The sequence below is a fragment of the Malaclemys terrapin genome, chromosome 24, assembly GCF_027887155.1.
Source record: "Malaclemys terrapin pileata isolate rMalTer1 chromosome 24, rMalTer1.hap1, whole genome shotgun sequence".
In the NCBI taxonomy this organism is placed as follows: domain Eukaryota; kingdom Metazoa; phylum Chordata; order Testudines; family Emydidae; genus Malaclemys; species Malaclemys terrapin.
The window spans coordinates 8,446,165-8,467,246 of NC_071528.1; the positions used below are offsets into that span (position 1 = coordinate 8,446,165).

At 40.5% G+C, this 21,082-nt stretch overlaps 1 protein-coding gene across 4 annotated transcripts in view; it reads left to right on the forward strand.

Moving 5' to 3' along the window:
• The window catches only part of RFX2 (regulatory factor X2), a 102,686-nt gene that overhangs the window by 5,517 nt on the left and 76,087 nt on the right, over positions 1 to 21,082 (forward strand). The window contains exon 1 of one of the 4 annotated variants that reach the window (XM_054013953.1): positions 18,306 to 18,345. The exons of 2 other annotated variants lie outside the window; for them this stretch is intronic. In XM_054013953.1, the coding sequence (XP_053869928.1) occupies positions 18,336 to 18,345 (10 nt within the window). In that variant the 5' untranslated portion in view covers positions 18,306 to 18,335. Of the gene's footprint in view, positions 1 to 18,305; positions 18,346 to 21,082 lie in introns of those variants that run through there. One more of the 4 variants, XM_054013956.1, reaches the window with a different exon arrangement.

The following is a 21,082-nucleotide window of genomic DNA, read 5'->3' on the forward strand; positions in this document are numbered from 1 at the left end:
AATAAGTGGGCATCGCAGTTACACTTTCAAAGGGACCAGTATCACAAAACACTATGGTGAAGATGAGTGTGTGGAAGACATGTGCAAGTGTAATGAATCATCTATGGATACATAATGCAATCATATGTGGCTACACACCCTATGTGGGTATTTACAAAGTAACAACAGACAAAGAAAACTGATGTTCGCACATTCATCTTGTTCTCTTTGGGACATTTGTTAGAAGAATTATTTAAACGAGGAATAGCTTTTGGGACTGGGGATAGACTGTATAGATGTGATAGCACATGTGTCCTCACCATCACCATGTACTATCACTCATGATGAAGATGGACCGACTCGACCAGATTCATCCCTGGTGTAACTCAGTGATGTCCTTGGACTTATCCTATGGGTGAATCGGGCTCACTCTTATTAACAAATATCTGGGAGCTAACTTCCAAAATCTTGCCCTATGTGTGGGGAAATACATATAGATGTGTCCTAGGCCAAAATTGAATGTAGTCATGATCTTTATGTCAGAGTTAGTATGTTATCCATTCAACTTCAAAGAGTACAACTGATGAGACTGGTTTTTATTACCATCACAGTTATTTGCATGTTACAACTAAATCTTCTGATGGGCTTATTAGGTTTTCTTCTGATATTATTAAAAAAAAAAAAAAAAAACCTGGGAAGCTCTGATTTTTTTAAGGGATGGCTGGTTCCTTTGAAAGGAATGTGTTTATTTTAGTATCTTTTGAAAATGGCTTATTATGCTGAAATGGGCTTTTTAGATGAGATGATCCTATATTAGTGAATTTAGGCTGGAGCAACTGCACACCTCTTAGCCACCCACGTGTATCCAGAATGGCTAGTAAATATAGACCCTTGAACCCTAAACTAAGAATTAGTTACAGGAAAAGACATGGGCAGGATGCAATATTGACCTTATGAAATTTTAAGTCTGCTTACTGGAAACAACCTTCAGTGTAGTAAAACATGTATATACCTACTGAATATATATGAATATGCTCTCTGTTGCTTCTGCCTTAATGGAAATGTTAATTTTCATTGTCTGATTCTTTGTCTGTATTTGTGTGGTTTATTTTGATACCCATTTAGTGTGAATCATGTAGCTTTGGCTGCATCTGGCTCTAAACACAGATGGCTTCCCATTCCAGGACTAGATTTTAAAGTGTGCCCAGCTCGTATGCAAGTCGCAGGATGGAATTAAGATGGGTCCTGCATTAATGTACAAATTGCTGATGGAACTTTATTTCTGCAGAGGTACTAGAGTTGCTAAAAGAAAGTGTCCTGGGTGACTTCATTATCTGTGTGTCTGACAATTCTTAATTATTTGGATTATGGTAATGCCTACAGGCCTCAATAAAGGATCAGGTGCCCCATTGTGCATGGCACTGGTACAGAGACCTAACTAAGGCCATGTCTTCTACGCTATGGGCACTATGGGGCTGTAGCTATGCTGTTGTAACCCTGTAGCGTAGACACAGACTACAGCAATGGAAGGAGTTTTTCCATCAGTGTAGGAACACCACCTCCCTGAGCAATGGTAGCTAGGTTTACAGAAGCATTCTTCCATCAACGTAGCTGCGTTTACAGCGGGGGTTAAGTCTGCAATTTTTACACCACTGAGCACTGTACCTATGTTGACCTAAGTTTTAAGAGTAGACCAGGCTTAAGAAAGTTCCTGCCTCAGAAACCTGACAGTCTAGGAGTGTGACAAGATACAGCAGATAGAAAAGGATAGGGGACAAGGTGAAGTAATGTTAAAATGAACATGGTAAGCATACTAAGTAGTAGCCGCAGCTCACCACCTGCCTAGGCATTGTCAGACAGCTCTTCAGAGTTAGCTTAAGATCCTATGGCCACCATGACAACCATGGGACTGTCCCAGGTAGTTTCTGGCTCAACATTCAGCTGGCCAAACACTGGAATTTGGGTTTTGGGATAGAATTAGAGGTAACAGGGTAACTAATCTGTGGAATTTGCTGCTGGATGACATTGTTGAGGTCAAGACTTTTAGTAGGATTCAAAAAAGGATTGGCCATTGATGTGGTTAAGAAGATCCATATTTATGTTAGATGGGGTGCAAAAAGGGATATATATATATATATATATCTTTCTGCTTCAGGGCATAAGCCAATTGTTGACTGATGGGGGTTGGGAAAACAAGGATTCCCCTACGGCAAATTATTCCATAGTGTTGAACTTTGGGTGGGGAGGAGGTGGTAGTTTGGTACTCTTCTCTGGAGCACTTTATACTCACCAGTGTCAGAGGCAGCTACCAAATTAGATGGGTAACTGGTCTGACCCAGTATAGCAATTCTTAGAGGTCATAGGCTGACCACCATCTCTTCAGTTCTGGGACAAGGGTAAAGGTCTTCTTTTGATAGCCCATCCTCAGTGACTAATGGGATTGTGCTAGGTTTCAGAAGTCTCTGAAGGAGAGAATTACCTTATCCACAGGCCACTCAGCCAGTGGATGGTGAGGCATTTTATAATGAACTGTTAACCTAAACTATTGATGGAGTGGGTGTTGAAGTCAGGGAAGTAGCCATTTAAATTTGCTGGTCACAGTGGTATTTTGATTGTCTCCTGCTGATGAAACAGGAGGAGACAATGATATGGCATTGGTGGCAGAAGTCTTTCTCACTGTGACCAATGGTATCCAAAAAGGTTTTGAAAAGATTATTCCCTGGCTTTGAAGAAGAGTAACTTCACCTTCACCATAGCAGAGCATTTGTTGGGCAGAACTGTACAGGGTGGTTAATCTAGCTAATTTGCGTCTGGTGATGGAGTATCTCTCACTGAGGAATTTTCATGTTATTTTGCAGGTAAGGTTTCACAGAGTCTGCTTGAACTATCTACCACTAACTTAGTAGAGCCCTGGGTGGCTGGCATAAAAGCTTTCTGCTTGGGTTTCAGCAGTGCCTCTCACTGAGGTTCTGGCGATGATAGAGGATGTGTGGGCTGAGAGTTGAGAGGGACAGGGATTTGGCTGGGGTAAGCCAACGTGGAGGTTCCAGGGCTTTACTAGAGTTGATTTTCAATTATTCCTCAAGGTGGGGAAAGATGTAGCATCTGGTAATGGAACAATTTTAGATCTTTGTTCAGTTAATTGCTTGAGGTCAGCAACCTCTCCAGTTATCATCTTGTCTCAAATATACCTTATCAGATTGAAAAGGTGAGTGTGAAGAAAGTCTAGAGTCCTTGGATTTCCTTGGCCCTATTTAATGTGACCTTCATCCTGAGTATGGTACAGAGATAAAGCCTGTTTTCATTATTATTATTATTATTATTATTAATTTGTATACCAGGGATAGGCAATCTATGGCATGCGTGCCGAAGGTGGCACGCAAGCTGATTTTCAGTGGCACTCACACTGCCCGGGTCCTGGCCACCGGTCAGGGGGGCGCTGCATTTTAATTTAATTTTAAATGAAGCTTCTTAAACATTTTAAAAACCTTATTTACTTTACATACAACAATAGTTTAGTTATATATTATAGATTTACAGAAAGAGACCTTCTAAAAACGTTAAAATGTATTACTGGCACGCGAAACCTTAAATTAGAGTGAATAAATGAAGACTCGGCACACCACTTCTGAAAGGTTGCTGACCCTTGTTGTATACTTTAGCACCTAACAGCACTAGTCATGGACCAGGACCCCATTGTGCTTGGCTCTGTACATACATAGAATCTTTTCCTAGTGATAAATAAAGATCAGATATTTGTGCTGATACTTTTAGGTCTGTCAGATGCCTCTAATACCATTAAAAAGAACAGGAGTACTTGTGGCATCTTAGAGACTAACAAATTTATTTGAGCATAAACTTTCGTGGGCTGCAGCCCACTTCATCAGATGCATAGAATGGAACATATCTCTAAGGTGCCACAAGTACTGTTCTTTTTGCGGATACAGACTAACACGGCTGCTACTCTGAAACCTGTCATCTAATACCATTGACCATGAAGTATGGATGATGAGTTTGTAGAACCAGCAAGAGAAAATGGAATTGCTTGAGTGCTTTCTCTTCTTTGTGGGAGATCTGAGTAGTATTGGCCAACTTTTCTGCCTCTTCTTCTGAGTGTGTATGGGATTTAAGAAGGTTAGCAAGAAAGTGTGGGCTGCAGTATTTTCAATATGCAGATGACACTCAACTCCATATTCTCCGATCTGTCATTTGGGGTAGAGAGACTTACCTGATATCTATTAGAGATTAAAAGCTAGCTGACTGAGGCTCAACCTAGATAATGCTGGATAATGCTGATAAGGTGAAGAAAGCACCAGAAGGAATGGGAGAGATTATATCAGTCCCTCTGACTGCAGGAATTTGTCTTTTGTTATTCTCCAGAGGGTCTTAGTTATGGACAGTCTGGGCCACAACTCATTGAGGGAAGCTGGAAGAAAGATTTAGCAAAATGTGGCAGGTGGGTAAATCATCCTCCTCCTCTCCCCCTCTCCCCGCTCTACAGTGGCATTCACAAGGAAACTAAGGCAGGCAGCCAGATCCAGATTTAATTTTTCTCTTAGGCCAGATGTAACGGTCAATGAATCTATCCAGGTTCAGGAGTCTTTCAGACAGGCAGTAAATTAATAAATTTAATTTATCAAGATTGTTTTTGCTTGGCTAGAAAATAGAATTCTACACTAGCCTCTGATTAAGGTGAAGATCACGAAAAACACAAAGCAAGGAAATTCTGAGATAAGACAGCACTCCTTATCTCAGCTACTTTGTGCTTGGGCATTGCAGTTCTGAAGGTTCTGTGTGAGAATGCCCTTCTTTTTTCAACTCCTTCCTCCTGAGTTGTTTTGGGATGTACTGACAATAAATTAACAGAACTTGAAATCCTCTCTGTGGCCTAAAGACACTGTGTGTGTGTGTGTGTGTGTGTGTGTGTGTGTGTACGTACACACACTCTACTCATCTCTTCTTCAATCTCTGAATTTAAACATATTTCCTATTTTGTTTCAAATCAAAATCCACCCAGCACACGAAATGTGGATCTTATCAAATATGCATGACATCAGGGCCGCCCAGAGGGGGGCAAGTGGGGCAATTTGCCCTGGGCCCCGCAGGGCCCCCCCCAAGAATATAGTATTCTATAGTATTGCAACTTTTTTTTTATGGAAGGGGCCCCCGAAATTGCTTTGCCCAGGCCCCCTGAATCCTCTGGGCTGCCCTGCATGACATTCAGGATGAACAACCACGGGGGGAGGTATTTCTTTAACAAGTGCAGATAATAAGAGGCAATAATGGCTTTTGGTCACCAAGTTAATTCTACAGAGTTGCCTTCTGCCTGACAAATATTTATTCTTTTTAATGTGATAGACACATTGCATTGTTCTCAAGGTTTACACCAATGAGGAAGATGAAACTTCCTTGCTTTCACCCAGGTCTTGAAACCTTTACAGAAGTAGCAGCCTGCCTGCTGACTACATAGTTTCCACAAAGGATAGGAATAAATGGTCAGATTTCACAATGGAGAGAGATGAACAGCGGCGGGATCAGCCAAGGATCTGTACCGGGACCTGTGCTGTTCAACATATTCATTAATGATCTGGAAAAGGGGATGAAGAGTGAGGTGACAAAATTTGCCGATGACATGAAATTATTCAAAACAGTTAAGTCAAAAGCCGACTGCGAGGAGTTACAGAGGGCTCCCACAAAACTGGGTGACTGGACAACAAAATGGCAGATGAAATTCAATATTGATAAGTGCAAAGTAATGCATATTGGAAATAATAATCCCAACTATATATATACAATGATAGGTTCTAAAATAGCTGTTAGCACCCAAGAAAGAGATCTTGGAGTCACCATGGATAGTTCACTGAAAACTTCTGCTCAATGCGCAGCAACGGTGAAAAAAGGCTAACAGTATATTAGGAACTGTTAGGAAAGGAATAGAAAATAAGACAGAAAATATCATAATGCCATCCATTATATAAGTCCAGGATGCATCCACGCTTTAAATACTGTGTCCAGTTCTGGTTGCCCCATTTCAAAAAGGACCTAGTGGAAATGGAAAAGGTGCAGAGAAGGCTACCAAAGATGATCAGGGGCATGGAATGGCTTCCATATGAAGAAAGACTAAAAAGATTAGGGCTATTCAGCTTAGAAAAGACATGACTAAGTGGGGGTATGATAGAGGTCTATAAAATTGGGAATGGTGTGGGGGAAAATATGAATAAAGAGGGATCACCCAGTGAAATTAATAGGCAGCAGGTTTAATACGAACAAGAGGAAGTACTTTTTCATATAACGCACATCTAGCCTGTGGAACTCATTGCCAGGGGATGTTGTGATGGTCAAAAGTATAACTGGGTTCAGAAAATACCTGGTTATGTTCATGGAGGTTATGTCCATCAGTGTGTAACCAAGATGATCAGGGTTGCAACCCCATGCTCAGGCAACTTTAAGCCTCTGACTCAGAAGCCGTGACTGGACAACAGGGATGGATCACTCCATAATTGCCCTGTTCTGTACACTGACCCTGAAGCTCTGGTATGGGCCACTGCCAGAGACAGGATAAAGGGCAAGATGGAGCATGGTCTGACCAACTGTGGCAGCTCTTGTGTTCTTATGTATTTAAAGTGGAGGTTTTCCTAGGTTTACTTCCTTTCCCAAACAAATACAAGTAAAGTTAATCCCTCTTCATGGTCCAGGCACCATCTGTGCCATTTGTTGCCTCCTGAAATTGATGATGCACAATCATTATTTATTAAGCACTGAGAATATGCTGGGCACTGTAAAAGTAAAGACAGCCCTGGCTTTGCAGAACTTACAGCCCAGGGTATTCAAACATTTGCTACCAGGCATAGAGTTTACTGTTGCAATTTTATTGTCTTTTATAAGATTCCTTCCAACAATAGACTCAGCAGTGTTTACAGATAGGGCCCTAAAAGACAGAACACTCTGGGAGATCCAGAGCAGGGAGATAACTTGATTTTTTTGTCGATTATTATAACAAACTCACTTTTTGCTTGAATCACAGAATTATTTGCTCGTACACTACAGCTATTAGATATAAGTTACTGGGCTTTAGGAGAATTTTTATATAAGTTACTGGTCTTTTAGGTGTGTTAAAAGTTCATTATTATAATAGAATTGTTATAGCTTTAAAAAAAACTTCAGATATTTGCATTTCCATTCTTTTTAGTTGCTTCTAGATGCTGTTCATATTGGTATGATGCCTGTAACTTTAAGAGAAACCATTTCTACTGGACAAAGCAGTAGTCTTCAAAATTCCTATGGAATCTCCTTGACCCATTAAATGCAAGGGCTTTTTTTTTTTTTTGGTTCAGTATTGACTTGGTTTACTTATTCATAGTACAATTTTAATAAAGTGAGTTGTTAAACAATTAAACAACTGTCCTTGGTATACATTCCTTAAAATGATGGAAAGACAAGTTGTCCATTAACACCTTCTCTAGTGAAGGGGGTGAGATTTCAGTGCAGTCAGTGCTAGATATTATTATTAGTATTTAACAATTGTATATAGATTGTGTATTAGGTTTGCCTGGATTCTGGAATTTTGAAAGCAAGTCCAATGCCTAAGCATCATATATGAGAGGGATGTAACAAGCAGGAATAACTTTCTACAGATTCATTCTTTAGTGCTAATTATTAACTCAAATAAATAGCATTATCATTTTGTTATCATCGTGCTGAGAGGCTCCAATGGGGGATTGAGGCCATGTTCTACTAAGCGCTGTACAGAAATATAATGAGGCATCGTCCCTGCTTCAAAGAGTTTGCTATTTAAATGGACAAGATAGAGAAAATAAATTCTTTGTCAGAGATGCTGGTTAATTCCCTTGTTCTAGCAGTCGTGTTTTGTTGGTCAGAGAAGCAACCTTATGGGATTGCAAGTCTCCATCCAGTGTTCTGCCTCTTCAACTGTGCTTAATCTTCCCTATTGATGGGGGTAACAGCTACAGACTTTTAGTTATAAGGAAATCAATGCTCCTCTACCTCCTGGGAGTGGGAGGTGGAAAGAGGAGATGGGTTGGTTTGTGAAGGATTAATTGAAGTTTCTAAAATACTTTTGAGATCCTTGGGTGACCGATGCTTTATACATGCAAAGTGCCTTGTAGCACCTAATGACAAAGCCCCAAGCCATTTGAATGACCAATCCCTCTTTTCACACATTTGTAGATTTCTGAAATATTTACATTTTGGGCTGAAACTTTCCAGCTATATAATAGAAGTGTGTGTGTGTGTGTGTGTAAGTGAATATAAATATTATAAATGTTTGAGAAAAGTTTATAGCAAAGTTTACAGAACATAATATTGTATGGACAAGCTTTTTCAAAAGATGAAAACAAAACACTGGTACATGAAACCATTCCAAAAGCAATCTAAATAGAGATAATTATTTCCAATCTAGAATTATTTTAGATTCCTGCCCTAAAACAGCAGTATTTCTTTTTCTAAATGTCATCAGATAACTGTATTCAGATATCCTTCATACTGTAATCATTATTCATATTCCCTGAAGACTTATCTAATGCTTTGACTTGTGATAAATCTCCTATTAGTCTATTGTTATGGAATTTGTTATCATAGCTTTCTTTTTGGCAGCTGTTTAGTTGAACTTGTGTTCTGATCTCAGACATGCAGAACATTGTTCATGTTATACATTCTGTGAATCCCTCTTCAAATTCTCCTCCACCATTATATAAGACTACAGAATGTCATATGTAGTCAATTTCATTCTAAAATTTAGTTTATAGCACCTTTTGATTTTTATATCTCAGCTGTTATGGAATATAGACCCATTTTCCACTAAGTCTCTAGTTCAAATCAGTCCTACACTGGCAGTGACTGAAAGTCATTATTACTGACTAATAACTGGTCTGTTTGAAATGAGTTGATGATTTTCTACCAGGTTCCTAAGTGCCACTTATTCACATCACAAAACCATGTTTATAGCACCATTGTTGGTACCCTCAGCAAAGCATGAATGGGTGCGGAGCTTGAGCAACCCTCTTGCCTTTGGAGATGGTGCTTCCAGGTCAGCACTGAGACATGCTAATGGGTTACAAAGCCCATGACTCACTAAGAGAGGTATGTAAAAACTAATAAGATCAACTAATGTAATAAATATTGTATGTACATTGGAAGTTCTTTTTCCAGAAACCTTAGTCTAGTAGAGTACAATGGGTTAGTGTATTTAAAGCCAACAGTGAGTTGAAAACAAATTTTGGAAGGTAAAAAATTCTCTGTATTAATCCTGTTTTATGAGTTTATAAGAATACTTTTATTTTTCTCCTGTAGAAACACAGTGTACACACACAAAGAGGGATTTACAGAACAGGAGATCAAGGCTGTGGGCCAGACTTTTCTGTTCTTCACAAACTGCTTCAAGCATCATTGCTATAATTTTCTTTAAGGAAGAGAGCCAACAAAGACTCTTATAATAAATCACTTAAAATGTTTCCATGCATCTCTTTCTTGAGTAGCACCTTTGAGAAATCTCTCCATAGCTTTCTGAAAACATGTCAGAGGTTGAGACTAGCTGGCTTTGTGGCACATAATGTACATGAAAAATACATCTTATATTAATACTTTCCCCCAACAATGTGTCTATTCCCACTGGAGTATCTGTCGTATGAGCAATTTAACTGAGAGTGCAAGCTAAAGAAGACTGGTGGTTTTGTCTCTATTTCTGGTTGAATATATATAGGTGCTTCTAAAGTTCACATCAACACTATATGTGTGATGAATGACTGACATTCCCTAACGCCCATTTCTGTTACCGTGCTGCAGTTTATATTTAGCTGTGTGGATCTGTGTCTTGGGTGATTTGGGATGTGAGAAATGGTCTGAAGAAAAGAATTCTGGTGACTAAATCCATCCTTGAAATATACTTATGTCCTTTCGATCTTCAGCATCCTAGATTAGAATGACTAATTTCTATGCTTCTGTGCTGAGGTCATGATGTCTTTAATTACAGATCAGATCTTTGAGTTCACATGGTTTTATTTTGTCTTCTGCTAGCTAGCAGCTTACACCAAATGTACATGCAGTCTAAAGTCATATTAACATATTACATATTACCTGAGTTATGTTTTAAAAAAACCCCTCTCCTCATTAATAATAAACGAATAACATAATTTGACAGTCTGATTTAATGATCTTGTCAATTAAAAATATACACTTGATGAAAACTGTCACAGAAGTAAAGAAAGAACATAGTTTCCCACAGGCATGTATAGAGCAGTTTGTCACATTATTTGACAATAACTTTACCTTTTCTTTAAAATACTAGCTTGGGACTACTTCACAAGCCATATAAACTTTAAGGTTTGACTACTATGCATGTATGTAGGTAGGCAGGCAGTGTGTGTGCCTAAACTGTACCAGCTTTCATTATTTTATTGTGAAACTCATTATATTTGTTGATTTTTCATAATTCATTAGCTTCTCATACCATGTGATTATATAAAAATGCAGGATTCTAACTCCTGTGGTTGTAGAGAAAAGCTTGAAAACATGTCCTGAGTATCCTAAAGCGCTCATAAGCCAGAAGGCAAATTTAAAAGAACCCAAAAATGTGTTAACTTTTTTAATTCTGATTTTTTTTTGGATTCTGGTTCATGATTTTTGAATGCTTTAGGTTTGGCAATAGTAGGTTCTGTTTCTGACTGACTCTGACTTGCTATTTGAATTTTAGGCTATTAGGTATTGTGTCTGCGTTTAGCAGAATGGTTTAATGGTAAAACATAGTAGTCAAGGAAAGCCAAGCAATGGTGGGTAAATAGTATAATGGCTAACGGGGTCGGGCTGGAGACTCTTGCCTATATGCTCGGGGTCTTACTGATCGCCACATTTGGGGTCGGGAAGGAATTTTCCTCCAGGGCAGATTGGCTGAGCCTCTGGAGGTTTTTCGCCTTCCTCCGCAGCATGGGGCAGGGATCTCTAGCAGGAGGGTCTCTGCCGATTGAAGTCACTAAAAACAGGATTGGGGACTTCAACAGCAGAGTCCAGGGAAGGGGTAGGGACGGTTTTATGGCCTGCAGCATGCAGGGGGTCAGACCAGATGATCATAATGGTCCCTTCTGACCTTAAAGTCTATGAGTCTGAGTCTATGAGCTTCCCCTAATAATGGGGATATCTACCTCATAGGATATTGTGAGGTTGAATTAATGTTTGTAGATTGTTCCTCACATGAAAAGTGCTAGACTTATTCTTAGACAAATTAGCATTATGACATTATTGGTGAATCTGTCTAAAATCTCATACTAAGACATTCATATAATGCTACTTCTCATACCACAGCACTCTATATGTGACTTCTGTATATTGTGCACTTCAACCTAACACAAAAGATATTCTGGCCTTTGATCCTGCCCAGTGCAGGTGCAAGGTGCTGCACATATAAGTGCAACGTAAAAATGCTATACAAGACATGGAACACAGCGGGCTCCAGTCCTGCCTGAATAGATTGAGAGCAAATGTGTGATGATTGAGAAGTTACTTCTGCTTAGTAGCAGGTAGGGTGACCAGATAGCAAGTGTGAAAAATTCGGATGGGGGTGGGGGGTAATAGGAGCTCATATATAAAAACAAACAAACAAAAACCTCCAAATATTGGGACTGTCCCTATAAAATCGGGACATCTGGGAGGACAGAAGTCCAACAGGAGTTAAGTCTCCCCACCCCCCATGGCTCCATCGTGTAGACGCACAAGAGTCCAGGATGGACTTGTGTGATCGACTCTCCTTTGTGGTGGTGCTGTTTTAAACGCAGGATAATCGAGAACAATTAACAATTAGATGGATGCCACCATTCTGATAGGTTGCAGAAGAAGGTTGAAAGATTTGACTTCTCCTTTCATGAGCACTGGAAATCAAAACTGTCATGGGTGTTGTATGGTAAGTACTGTCATTTGGCGTTGGGGAGTTAGTTTAACAGTATTTTCTTTATTTAAAAAAAAAAGACAACCTACCTTACAGGCCATGTGGCCTAGTGGATAGACCACTAGATTGGGAATCAGGAGATTTTGGATTTATTCTAATCTCTGCCACTGGTTTGTTGGGTGACCTTGGGCAAGTCACTTCCCCGTCCCATGCCTGAGTTTCCCCATTAAACCCATCTCTAAAATAGGGGTAATCCCAATAGGGAGCCCTCCTTTACAAAGCATTTTAAAATACATTGACAAAAATTACTACGTGAGAGCTAGGTAATATTATTATTATTTATTATTACAATGGTGAAAGATTTTAATTTTCAGTGCCTTTAAATGATAAAGCCAGTTCTTTGTGTTCCACTTGTATTCTTATTTTAATTACAATGGAGTAAATAACTTGACTTCAATTAATTTACACTTGATTTTACATCATGTTAAAAAGATCAGACTCTGGCTCTTCTGTTTTGGAAAATTGAGCTGGAAAAGGATTAGAAAAATCTACCCATTTGCCTACCAGAAATGGGAAAGGCAGCTGGCGTCATCTGACATATCTCTTACTACAGTTTATTTTGACTGAAGTCTGATATCAAGTAGCATCCCAAACAAATATTTAAAGAAGAAATTACCATATTGTTGATTTATAACTCTGTTGCGATCCTTCGCTTGAATTAACAGTGGTTCTAAACTTGTTCTTATTGGCATGAGTTCTATTTTATATGTTAGTTGTTAACAGCAATTATTTGTGTGTAGTATTTTAAGCCAGTTGTTTCCTGCTATCACATTAATGTGAAGCATGTTTTCACTTTTCCTCCAGCTCAATGACTAACTCATCTCCGATTTGGAATTGTTTGTAAGTGGCTGCAGTGCAGTAAATATCTTTCTTTCCTTCTCCCCCCCGACTATTTTTCAATGTGGAATGCCTTGAATCTTTATCTCATAATCCATAATGGCAGGGGGGATTAACATATAAAAGCAAACTAATAATTTTATTTTAAAACTGATAATGAAGTTGATGTAGCCTGCTACTTGCAAAGACAGACAACTGGGCTGAAGGTCTCCAGAGAGATGTGATACTCATAGTTTAAATATCCTACAATTCTTGAAGCACACTTAGTACTCAAATTCACTTGTATTAGATCAGAGTTTCTCAGCCTGTGGGTTGCGACCCAAAACTAAGTCACTGGAATATGTCAAAGGATTGCAGGGCTGGGCTAGGCTCAGTTCCCTTCTGTAGGTGTTGCGACCTGGTGCACAGGATCACAGCACTTCTTAGATTTGGCTCAGCCGTCCCTATGTCATGACAGGGGGGCCAGCTGGGCCAAATGTGAGTGAGTGCTGCAATCACATGTGCCAGCTCATGACTCTACTCTCACAAATTTGGCCTAGTCGGCACTCCATCAAGGGGACTGGACCAAACCTGAGCAGCGCTTCAATCCCAGATGTTACAATGCCTGGAGTGGGGAGTTGAGCCCAGCCAGCCCCATGGGATAGGGGCCAGGAGAGAGCAGTTTGTGTTGCATTCTCCAGTAAGTACCAGCCCCTCGATGTACCTCCCACCCTGCAGCTGTGTGACACCCCATCTTCCATACCCCCTGTCCTGTCCCCCCCCAACCCCAGCCCCCCAGTGTGCCTCTTCCCCATAAGTAGGCAACTTCCCCTCTGTCATCCCATGCATCCTAGCCCCCAGCCCCCCAGATTTTCCCCCACTGCACCTCCAGCCCCTTCTGTTCTCCAACTCCTTCCCCCAGCACACCACCTTTATCCCTAGGACCCAAATTCTCCCCACCTCTTTACTCTCTGTCCCCCATGGACCATGTACGGGAGCAGTGTGGTTTTTTTGAGGGTGTTTTAGCTTGCTACCCTTCCCCCTCAGTTGCCAGTTGGGGGATTCTCCAGCTATTCACATCTGGCTGGAGCATCTGGAATCCTAGCTCTGAGCCCCTTTCCCTGCCGAAGGATCCTGCAGGAGAGGGATCCAGGTCTGGGACCATCTCAGGGGGTCGTGACAGGTCATCAAGATTTACAAATGGGTCCTGAGCCCAAAATGATTGAAAAACCACTGTATTAGATTACAGTGATCTCTGTGTCAATGACAATAGAAAAGGGACAAATATGAAGTTGAGAGGAACTGAAGTCTAATATTTTCATAAATTGATTGAATTAATGTTTCCTTTGACTGTCCCAAAAAAGATACTCTAAATTCAACACTCCTTTTCTTCCCCTCCTCTTCCTTTCATCTTCTTTGCCTTTTTGGTGCAGAACACAAAGGTCCATGGTTTGACTCCCACTGATCACCTATGTTGATTGGGGGGGAATTAATGCTTTCATGTCATAGAATTCTCTTCCCATTTTCTTTTAAAAAATGGTTGATTTCAGAGTAGCAGCCGTGTTCGTCTGTATCCGCAAAAAGAACAGGAGTCCTTGTGGCACCTTAGAGACTAACACATTTATTTGAGCATAAGCTTTCGTGGGCTACAGCCCACTTCTTTGGATGCATCTTTTTTTAAAAAATGGTTTCTTTAATGCACCCAATGAGAAAACATCCTTAAAATGAAATTTTGAATGTAGAGAGTATAATAAAAGCTTTCCTCCTAAGGTCTTGTACCAACTGCACGGCACAGAGGGAGCAGAGGAACAACAGCTAGTTCATGCGGGATGGAAAGGGGAATTAGGTGACTGGGGTAAACTCTTTTGTAGCAAAAAATGCATTGACAGTTTTAAGGTCCACACCAAAAGAGACAGAACCTTGGTTTTTCAAATCTCCTCTGAAAGGACCTCCCTTCTCACACAACCACCAAACTTCATGGTACTCAGTTTATCAATAGCAGAAGAATGGTTGTTCAAGGGAGTCCAGGTATTTCTAGCCCAATGCTTGCACAACAGAAGGAACTGCATCGGGTGGTGCTGAATACAGTTGTGGAAGATGCCTTCAGATCCTGCGTCTGATGCTACCAGTCTCCAGTTGCCACAGCTCAGATGAACATCCTTCTACCTCGTTTCTTCTTCCCAGAATGAATGTACCACTCACAGATTCATCCAGCTTTGATGTAGATTTTGTGACTCCCTTTTAAGCCAATGCTGATGTCATTTCTTCGAGTAACACTGAACTTCCTTCTGCAGGGAATACAACAATAATCAGTTTGACTGACCTCTGAACTGTGGAATATGTTTCTGTTGTAAACTTGCAATCCCTTGGCCAGACTTTCAGGAGAGTTCCCCTTCCCTTCCAGCACCTAATTTATGGTTGCTCCATTTAGCTGCCCAAAAGGGGAACTGAGCTCTTGAAAGAGCTGGATTCTTGTTCCTGTTCACGACATTATGCAGATGTCCCAGTTACACAAAGAAGGCTACCGTGTAAAGTTGAGTCTCTTGACTACTGGAGTGATCTGAAGTTGCCAAGCTGTTATGTTTAAGTAGGTGAGATGGGGTTCTAGCATAGCATGGCAAAGCCAGCCCAGCCCATGGTGTTCAAAATGTAGGAGACAGTGCCAGAAACTAACAGCTATTGTGACAGGCTGTTGCTGTCTGAAATATGTATTAAAAAAAGAAACAAGACACTGTCCCAACAGTCATGTTTTGAATTATTCAGTGCAATTTTCTTTAGACATGTTAATTTACGGCGATCACCAGGTTGACGTACGCTGTTTAAGAACTCGCTTCTTACTGAGCCGCCTTTTCCTTCTGTTTCCCTGATTAAAATGCACTATCAGTGTTTTTGTTGTTAGTCTCCATCACCGAAGGAGTCTTTTTTGTGAATGTTGCTGTGCTCATCCATTGTTATCAGCTCTGCTGATTAGTTGTTGCTGCAAGTACAGTAACTTTGCTTTCAGCAGTGTAAGGCTAGTCTCGCCGGGGAAGATTAGTTTGCTTTTTCTCCCTTGCAAAATTTAGTTACTGCACTGCTTATAGTCTTCAAAAATGTATTCTGCAAGGTAACTATAAGTACTTATGACAGACTGCACATGAATATCCGCTTCCAATGCCATCTCCACATGCAGTTCCACAGAAGTAATTTACTAATGACCTAGTTTAGAACTATATATTAGATTTTAGTTAACACCGAGACAATTCATTTTATGAGTGGGGGGTAATACTTAAATCTACAGGTTTGTCGACAGCACCATTTCATAAATAAGCAAACAAATAAAAATGATAGACTGTTCTGGTTCCAAATGTGTCACTATGGCGTGTTTTATTAATGATTGCCTCTCTTTTCCCATCTATAAAATGGGCGTAGCACCACCTACTGCCCATCACTTGTGATGAAGCTTGTTTAATTGGTACTTTGTGATCTGCTGCTGCAAATTGCTATACAGGTGCAAGATACTGTAATTGCTTATTAATTCAGACACATAATCCAGGAAATGTCTCTCTTTATTTGTAAAAGAAATTTTTTGGTTTGCCTTTTAAAGGAGTAGTATAGACTGCAAACTTGCATTAAGATTGTGATCCCAATAGAACCTAGGATACTTGAAAGTGAAGGCAAATATTGCATCTTTATCTTACTTTTGCGCCAAGGAAATAGGACATGTATGGTGCTACGTAATGGCACCAGTGGGTCCCTGGTGTTTGGGGCACAATGCGGGGAGTTAACAGAATGTTAGGAGCCATTAGGAAAGGGATTGATAATAAGACAGAAAATACCATAATGCCAGTATATAAACCCATGGTACATCCACACTTGAATACTGCGTGCAGTTGTGGTCACCCCATTTAAAAAAAGATATATTAGAATTGGAGAAAGTACAGAGAAGGGCAACAACATTGATTAGGGGTATGGAACAGCTTCCATATCAGGAGAAATTAAAAAGACTGGGACTGTTCAGCTTAGAAAAGAGATAACTAAGTGTGGGTGGGTGGGTGTAATATGATAGAGGTTTATAAAATGATGAATGGTGTGGAGAAAGTGAATAGGGAAGTGTTATTTATTCTTTCACATAACACAAGAACCAGGTGTCACCCAATTAAATTAATAGGCAGCAGGTTTAAAACAAACATAACAAAGTACTTCTTTGCACAACGGCACAGTCATCCTGTGGAACTCCTTGCCAGGGGAAGTTGTGAAGGCCAAAAGTAAAACTGGGTTCAAAAAAGAACTAGATAAGTTCATGGAGGATCGGTCCATCGATGGTTATTAGCCTAGATGATCAGGGCGGCGACCCCATGCTCGGGGTGTCCCTAAACCTCAGACTGCCAGGAGCTGGGCCTGGACAACAGATGGATCACTCAACAATTGGCCTGTTTTGTTCATTGCCTCTGAAGGATCTGGCACTGGCCACTGTCCTAAGACAGGATACAGAGCTAGATGGACTTTTGGTCTGATCCATTATGGCCATTCTTATGAGTTAAAGACAGAATTTGAGGATTGCCTTTGGATTGCTTTTTCTTATTGGTTTGTATTTTGAACATAGTGGGGTTTTGTGTGTGTGTGTGTGTGTGTGTGTTAGGGGGGAGGGAAGGGATATGCGCCTACTAGTAACATCTTCAATCTGATTCCTTTTAAAACTCTGTAGCGGTGCATGTGTGTACATTCTTTACAACTCCCAGAACACATGCTTCAGCTTGTGGTCTCTTAATGTTGTTCCTCTACTTGTAAGCAAGTACATTCTTAGCATTCTTTCCAGTTTGTATCGTGGCTACACAACATCTAATTATATTTCTTGACAACAACTAGCCAGGGAAGCTAAGAATTAACATTATAATGGGCCTTAAGGTTTTGCAATTACTCAAAAATGATCTGTGTGGGGCCTGTAGAACATTTGGCTAAGTCCTGTCAACATCCTTTCTTTGTGGAGAGAGAAGTCTTTCATTCAGATTTTTCTGGTCACTCTGCTGTGTTTCTGCATTGGAAAATTTACTTGCAAATTCTCCATGTGAATTTATTGCAGTTACTATTGAGCTAGTAGTATATAGTTGTGTTGTGACTGGGTCTGATCCTTTAATGATTTCACACATGCGAATAGTCCCACGGACATTTAGGGTTACACTCACCAGTGAATTTATTCACATGTGTAAATCTTGGGGTGTTTGCAGGATTGGGCCCTTTTGAAGTAAAGTGTGTGTTTGTTAATAGAATTCCTTGCTGTTGCGAAGCATTTGTAAGACAAAACTTCATTCAAATGACAGACTGCTAGATCCTGTACAAGGCTCTCTGACTCCACGGCTGTTTCAGCAGACTCCCAGTTATGAAAATATTTAGCACAGAGCCTGTTGCTTAAAGCCGGAAAAATCCATTTCCTTTTTGCTTCAGAGGTAGCAGCTGTTTCACTTTCCAAAAAGCTGTTTAATTTTGTTGTTAGCTAAAGAGTTGGGGTTTGTTTGTTTGTTTTTTATTCTCCTCTGTGGGGAGAAAAGGAGTAAGGGTAGATCTGTTGGACTTGATGTGTGATCAATCAAAGTGTGATCTCCTAGAAATGCAGCCGTGTAAGTATATTAAAGTGCATAAAGAGCTGGAAAGATACTAGAGAGGGCTGAAGGAAAGGTAAACAATGAAGACAAAAACATTTATACTAGTATTGATTTATTTTATAGTTCATATAGTGCTACATAAGATCTTTACCATAAATGCTATGCAGTAACACTTATTATTCATTTGTTTCTGGTAGGACACCATTTAATATTTCTGACTATAATTTGTATCTGAAGCTGCCAAATAATTCCAAGATTGATTACCATGTAAGCCTACTGTTCCTAAATGGTACGATATCTAGATATTTCTGTCTTCTAACTCAGTTTAATGCCATAATTACATGATAATGCTGGACTGTGAAATTGCATAGTGAGTATCTAGGAATTTATCTTTGCTCTGTATAAAATGGCACTAGTACTTCCAAACATGGGCAGCCCTAAACCTAGAAGACGCTTTAGGTGCCAATCCTTTGATCCTTACTCAAGCAAAACTTCCACTGAAGGCAACTGGAGTCTAGCCTGAGCAGGGCAGCTTATTGTAGCTTATTCTTTATAATGCCTATATCCATATTGTTAGATGTACAATTGTACATCTATCTATCCCTCCCCCTCAGTTTGCAGGCTTGAAGGTGCTTCTAAAAAGCATATGCTGACTAGACATGAATGGGCAAATCCAAACTTCCGGAGCCTTGCCTGAATATCTTGGTTGCATGCTGAGGCACAATTCATGGGGAGAAGACGGGAAGGAGACCTCCGCCCAAATCTGCAGACTGGCATCAGATCTCTTTCACTGAAAGAAGGAAGGATCTGACTCACCAACCCTCCTGCCCCCCTTCACTCTTTATGCAACTCCCCAAATTCTTCCCTTACAAGTCTTTGGGTAGGGGAACTGCACTGATGTGGCCTGGGCCTCCTCTGCATACCAGCAATGAGGTAGTACCAGCATTGGAATTTAGAAACAAAATCAAAACAAAGGTAAAAATCTTTAATGGATGCTTCCATCAAAGGGCTGCTGTATTGTGGCCCTTGGAGGCAATCCACATGGGCAGCACCCACTGGCATCAGTGTGCCCACACTATAGGCAACATGTGGGCTTGAATGATCAAGGTAACTTACCAGATGCATCTGGGGGAATCTCAGCAAACTTTAAGTGGCCTTTAGTTTTGGTCTTTCCAAATTAGCCTACAACTCCGCTCACTTTCAGGAGAGAGCACATTCTGCTGTAAATCGATGTTGTCATCCTTTAAAAAAAATTGGAACAAAATAATAGTTACTACTTAATGCATATGAGCAACAATGCTGTTCTGGTTGCCTAGCAGCCAGCTAGACACACTGGAGAATAAAAAAGCCTGTCTGACTAAGCAATGTGGTTGGAGCTGGTTTTTAGGTTTGCGGGTGGAACCTGACCCAGGGAGCTCGTATTTTAAGGATGGGGAGGAGGTGGGTGGAATTTACCATTAATGGATATTTTAGTTCTAGCAGGATCATCAGTCTTCCCCTCCCCCCTGTTTCTCCTCTTCAGTTTTTAATGCTTTAGAAAAGGAATGAGAAAAATCTCCAAATTCGGTGCAAGAAAAAGCCAAGGAGACTCTTCCTTGTGCAGCCTGGAGATTATTAGTATTTCATATTTTTTCAAGATACAAGTCCGCATTTGCTGCAAGCTCCATGTGTGCTAGGAAGTGGCTGCTGTAGTCACCTTGGCCTAAACCATCCACCCCTTTGCAAAAAGAAAGGAAAAGAAAACGGAGACTCTTTCATCTTTGTCTTTAGAGCATCTTTGTCTAAGAGCATATTTTCCTCCTGCTTTTATATACACAAAAAGTTGGACTGACATGGTACATGCATAGACCTATTTCAGCACTGCCAACCCCAAGCCTTTAAAATTCATGAGTCGGACCCCAACAAATCATGTGACTGGTTTAGAAATCATGAAATTTTAAAAACAATAAATGTTTGTTATCAAATTTGCAAATTAACTGAAGCTCAGCAGTTTCTCTTTGGAGTCTGGTCCTGAAGTTTTTTTTTGCTATAAGATGGCTACCTTTACATCTGCTATTGTGTGGCCAGAGAGGTTGAAGTGTTCTCCTACAGGTTTTTGTATATTGCCATTCCTGATATATGACTTGTGTCCATTTATCATTTTACGTAGTGACTGTCCAGTTTGGCCAATGTACATAGCAGAGGGGCATTGCTGGCACATGATGGCATATAGAACATTGGTGGACGTGCAAATGAATGAACCGGTGATATTGTAGCTGATCTGGTTAGGTCCTGTGATGGTGTTGTTGGTGTAGATATGTGGGCAGAGTTGGCATCGAGGTTTGTTGTATGGATTGGTTCCTGAGTTAGAGTTGTTATGGTGCGGTGTGTGGTTGCTGGTGAGAATATGCTTAAGGTTGGCAGGTTGTCTGTGGGCGAGGACTGGCCTGCCTCCCAAGGTCTGTGAAAGAGAGGGATCATTGTCCAGGATGGGTTGTAGATCACTGATGAAGCGTTGGAGAGGTTTAAGCTGAGGACTGTAGGTGATGGCCAGTGGCGTTCTGGTGGTTTCTTCCTTGGGCTTGTCTTGTAGCAGGAGGCTTCTGGGTACGTGCCTGGCTCTGTTGATTTGCAAATTTGATACCATCAGATCAGGATTAAACAAAGACTGTGAATGGCTAGCCAACTGCAGAAGCAGTTTCTCCTCCCTTGGTGTTCACACTTCAACTGCTAGCAGAGGACCTCACCCTCCCTGATTGAACTAACCTCGTTA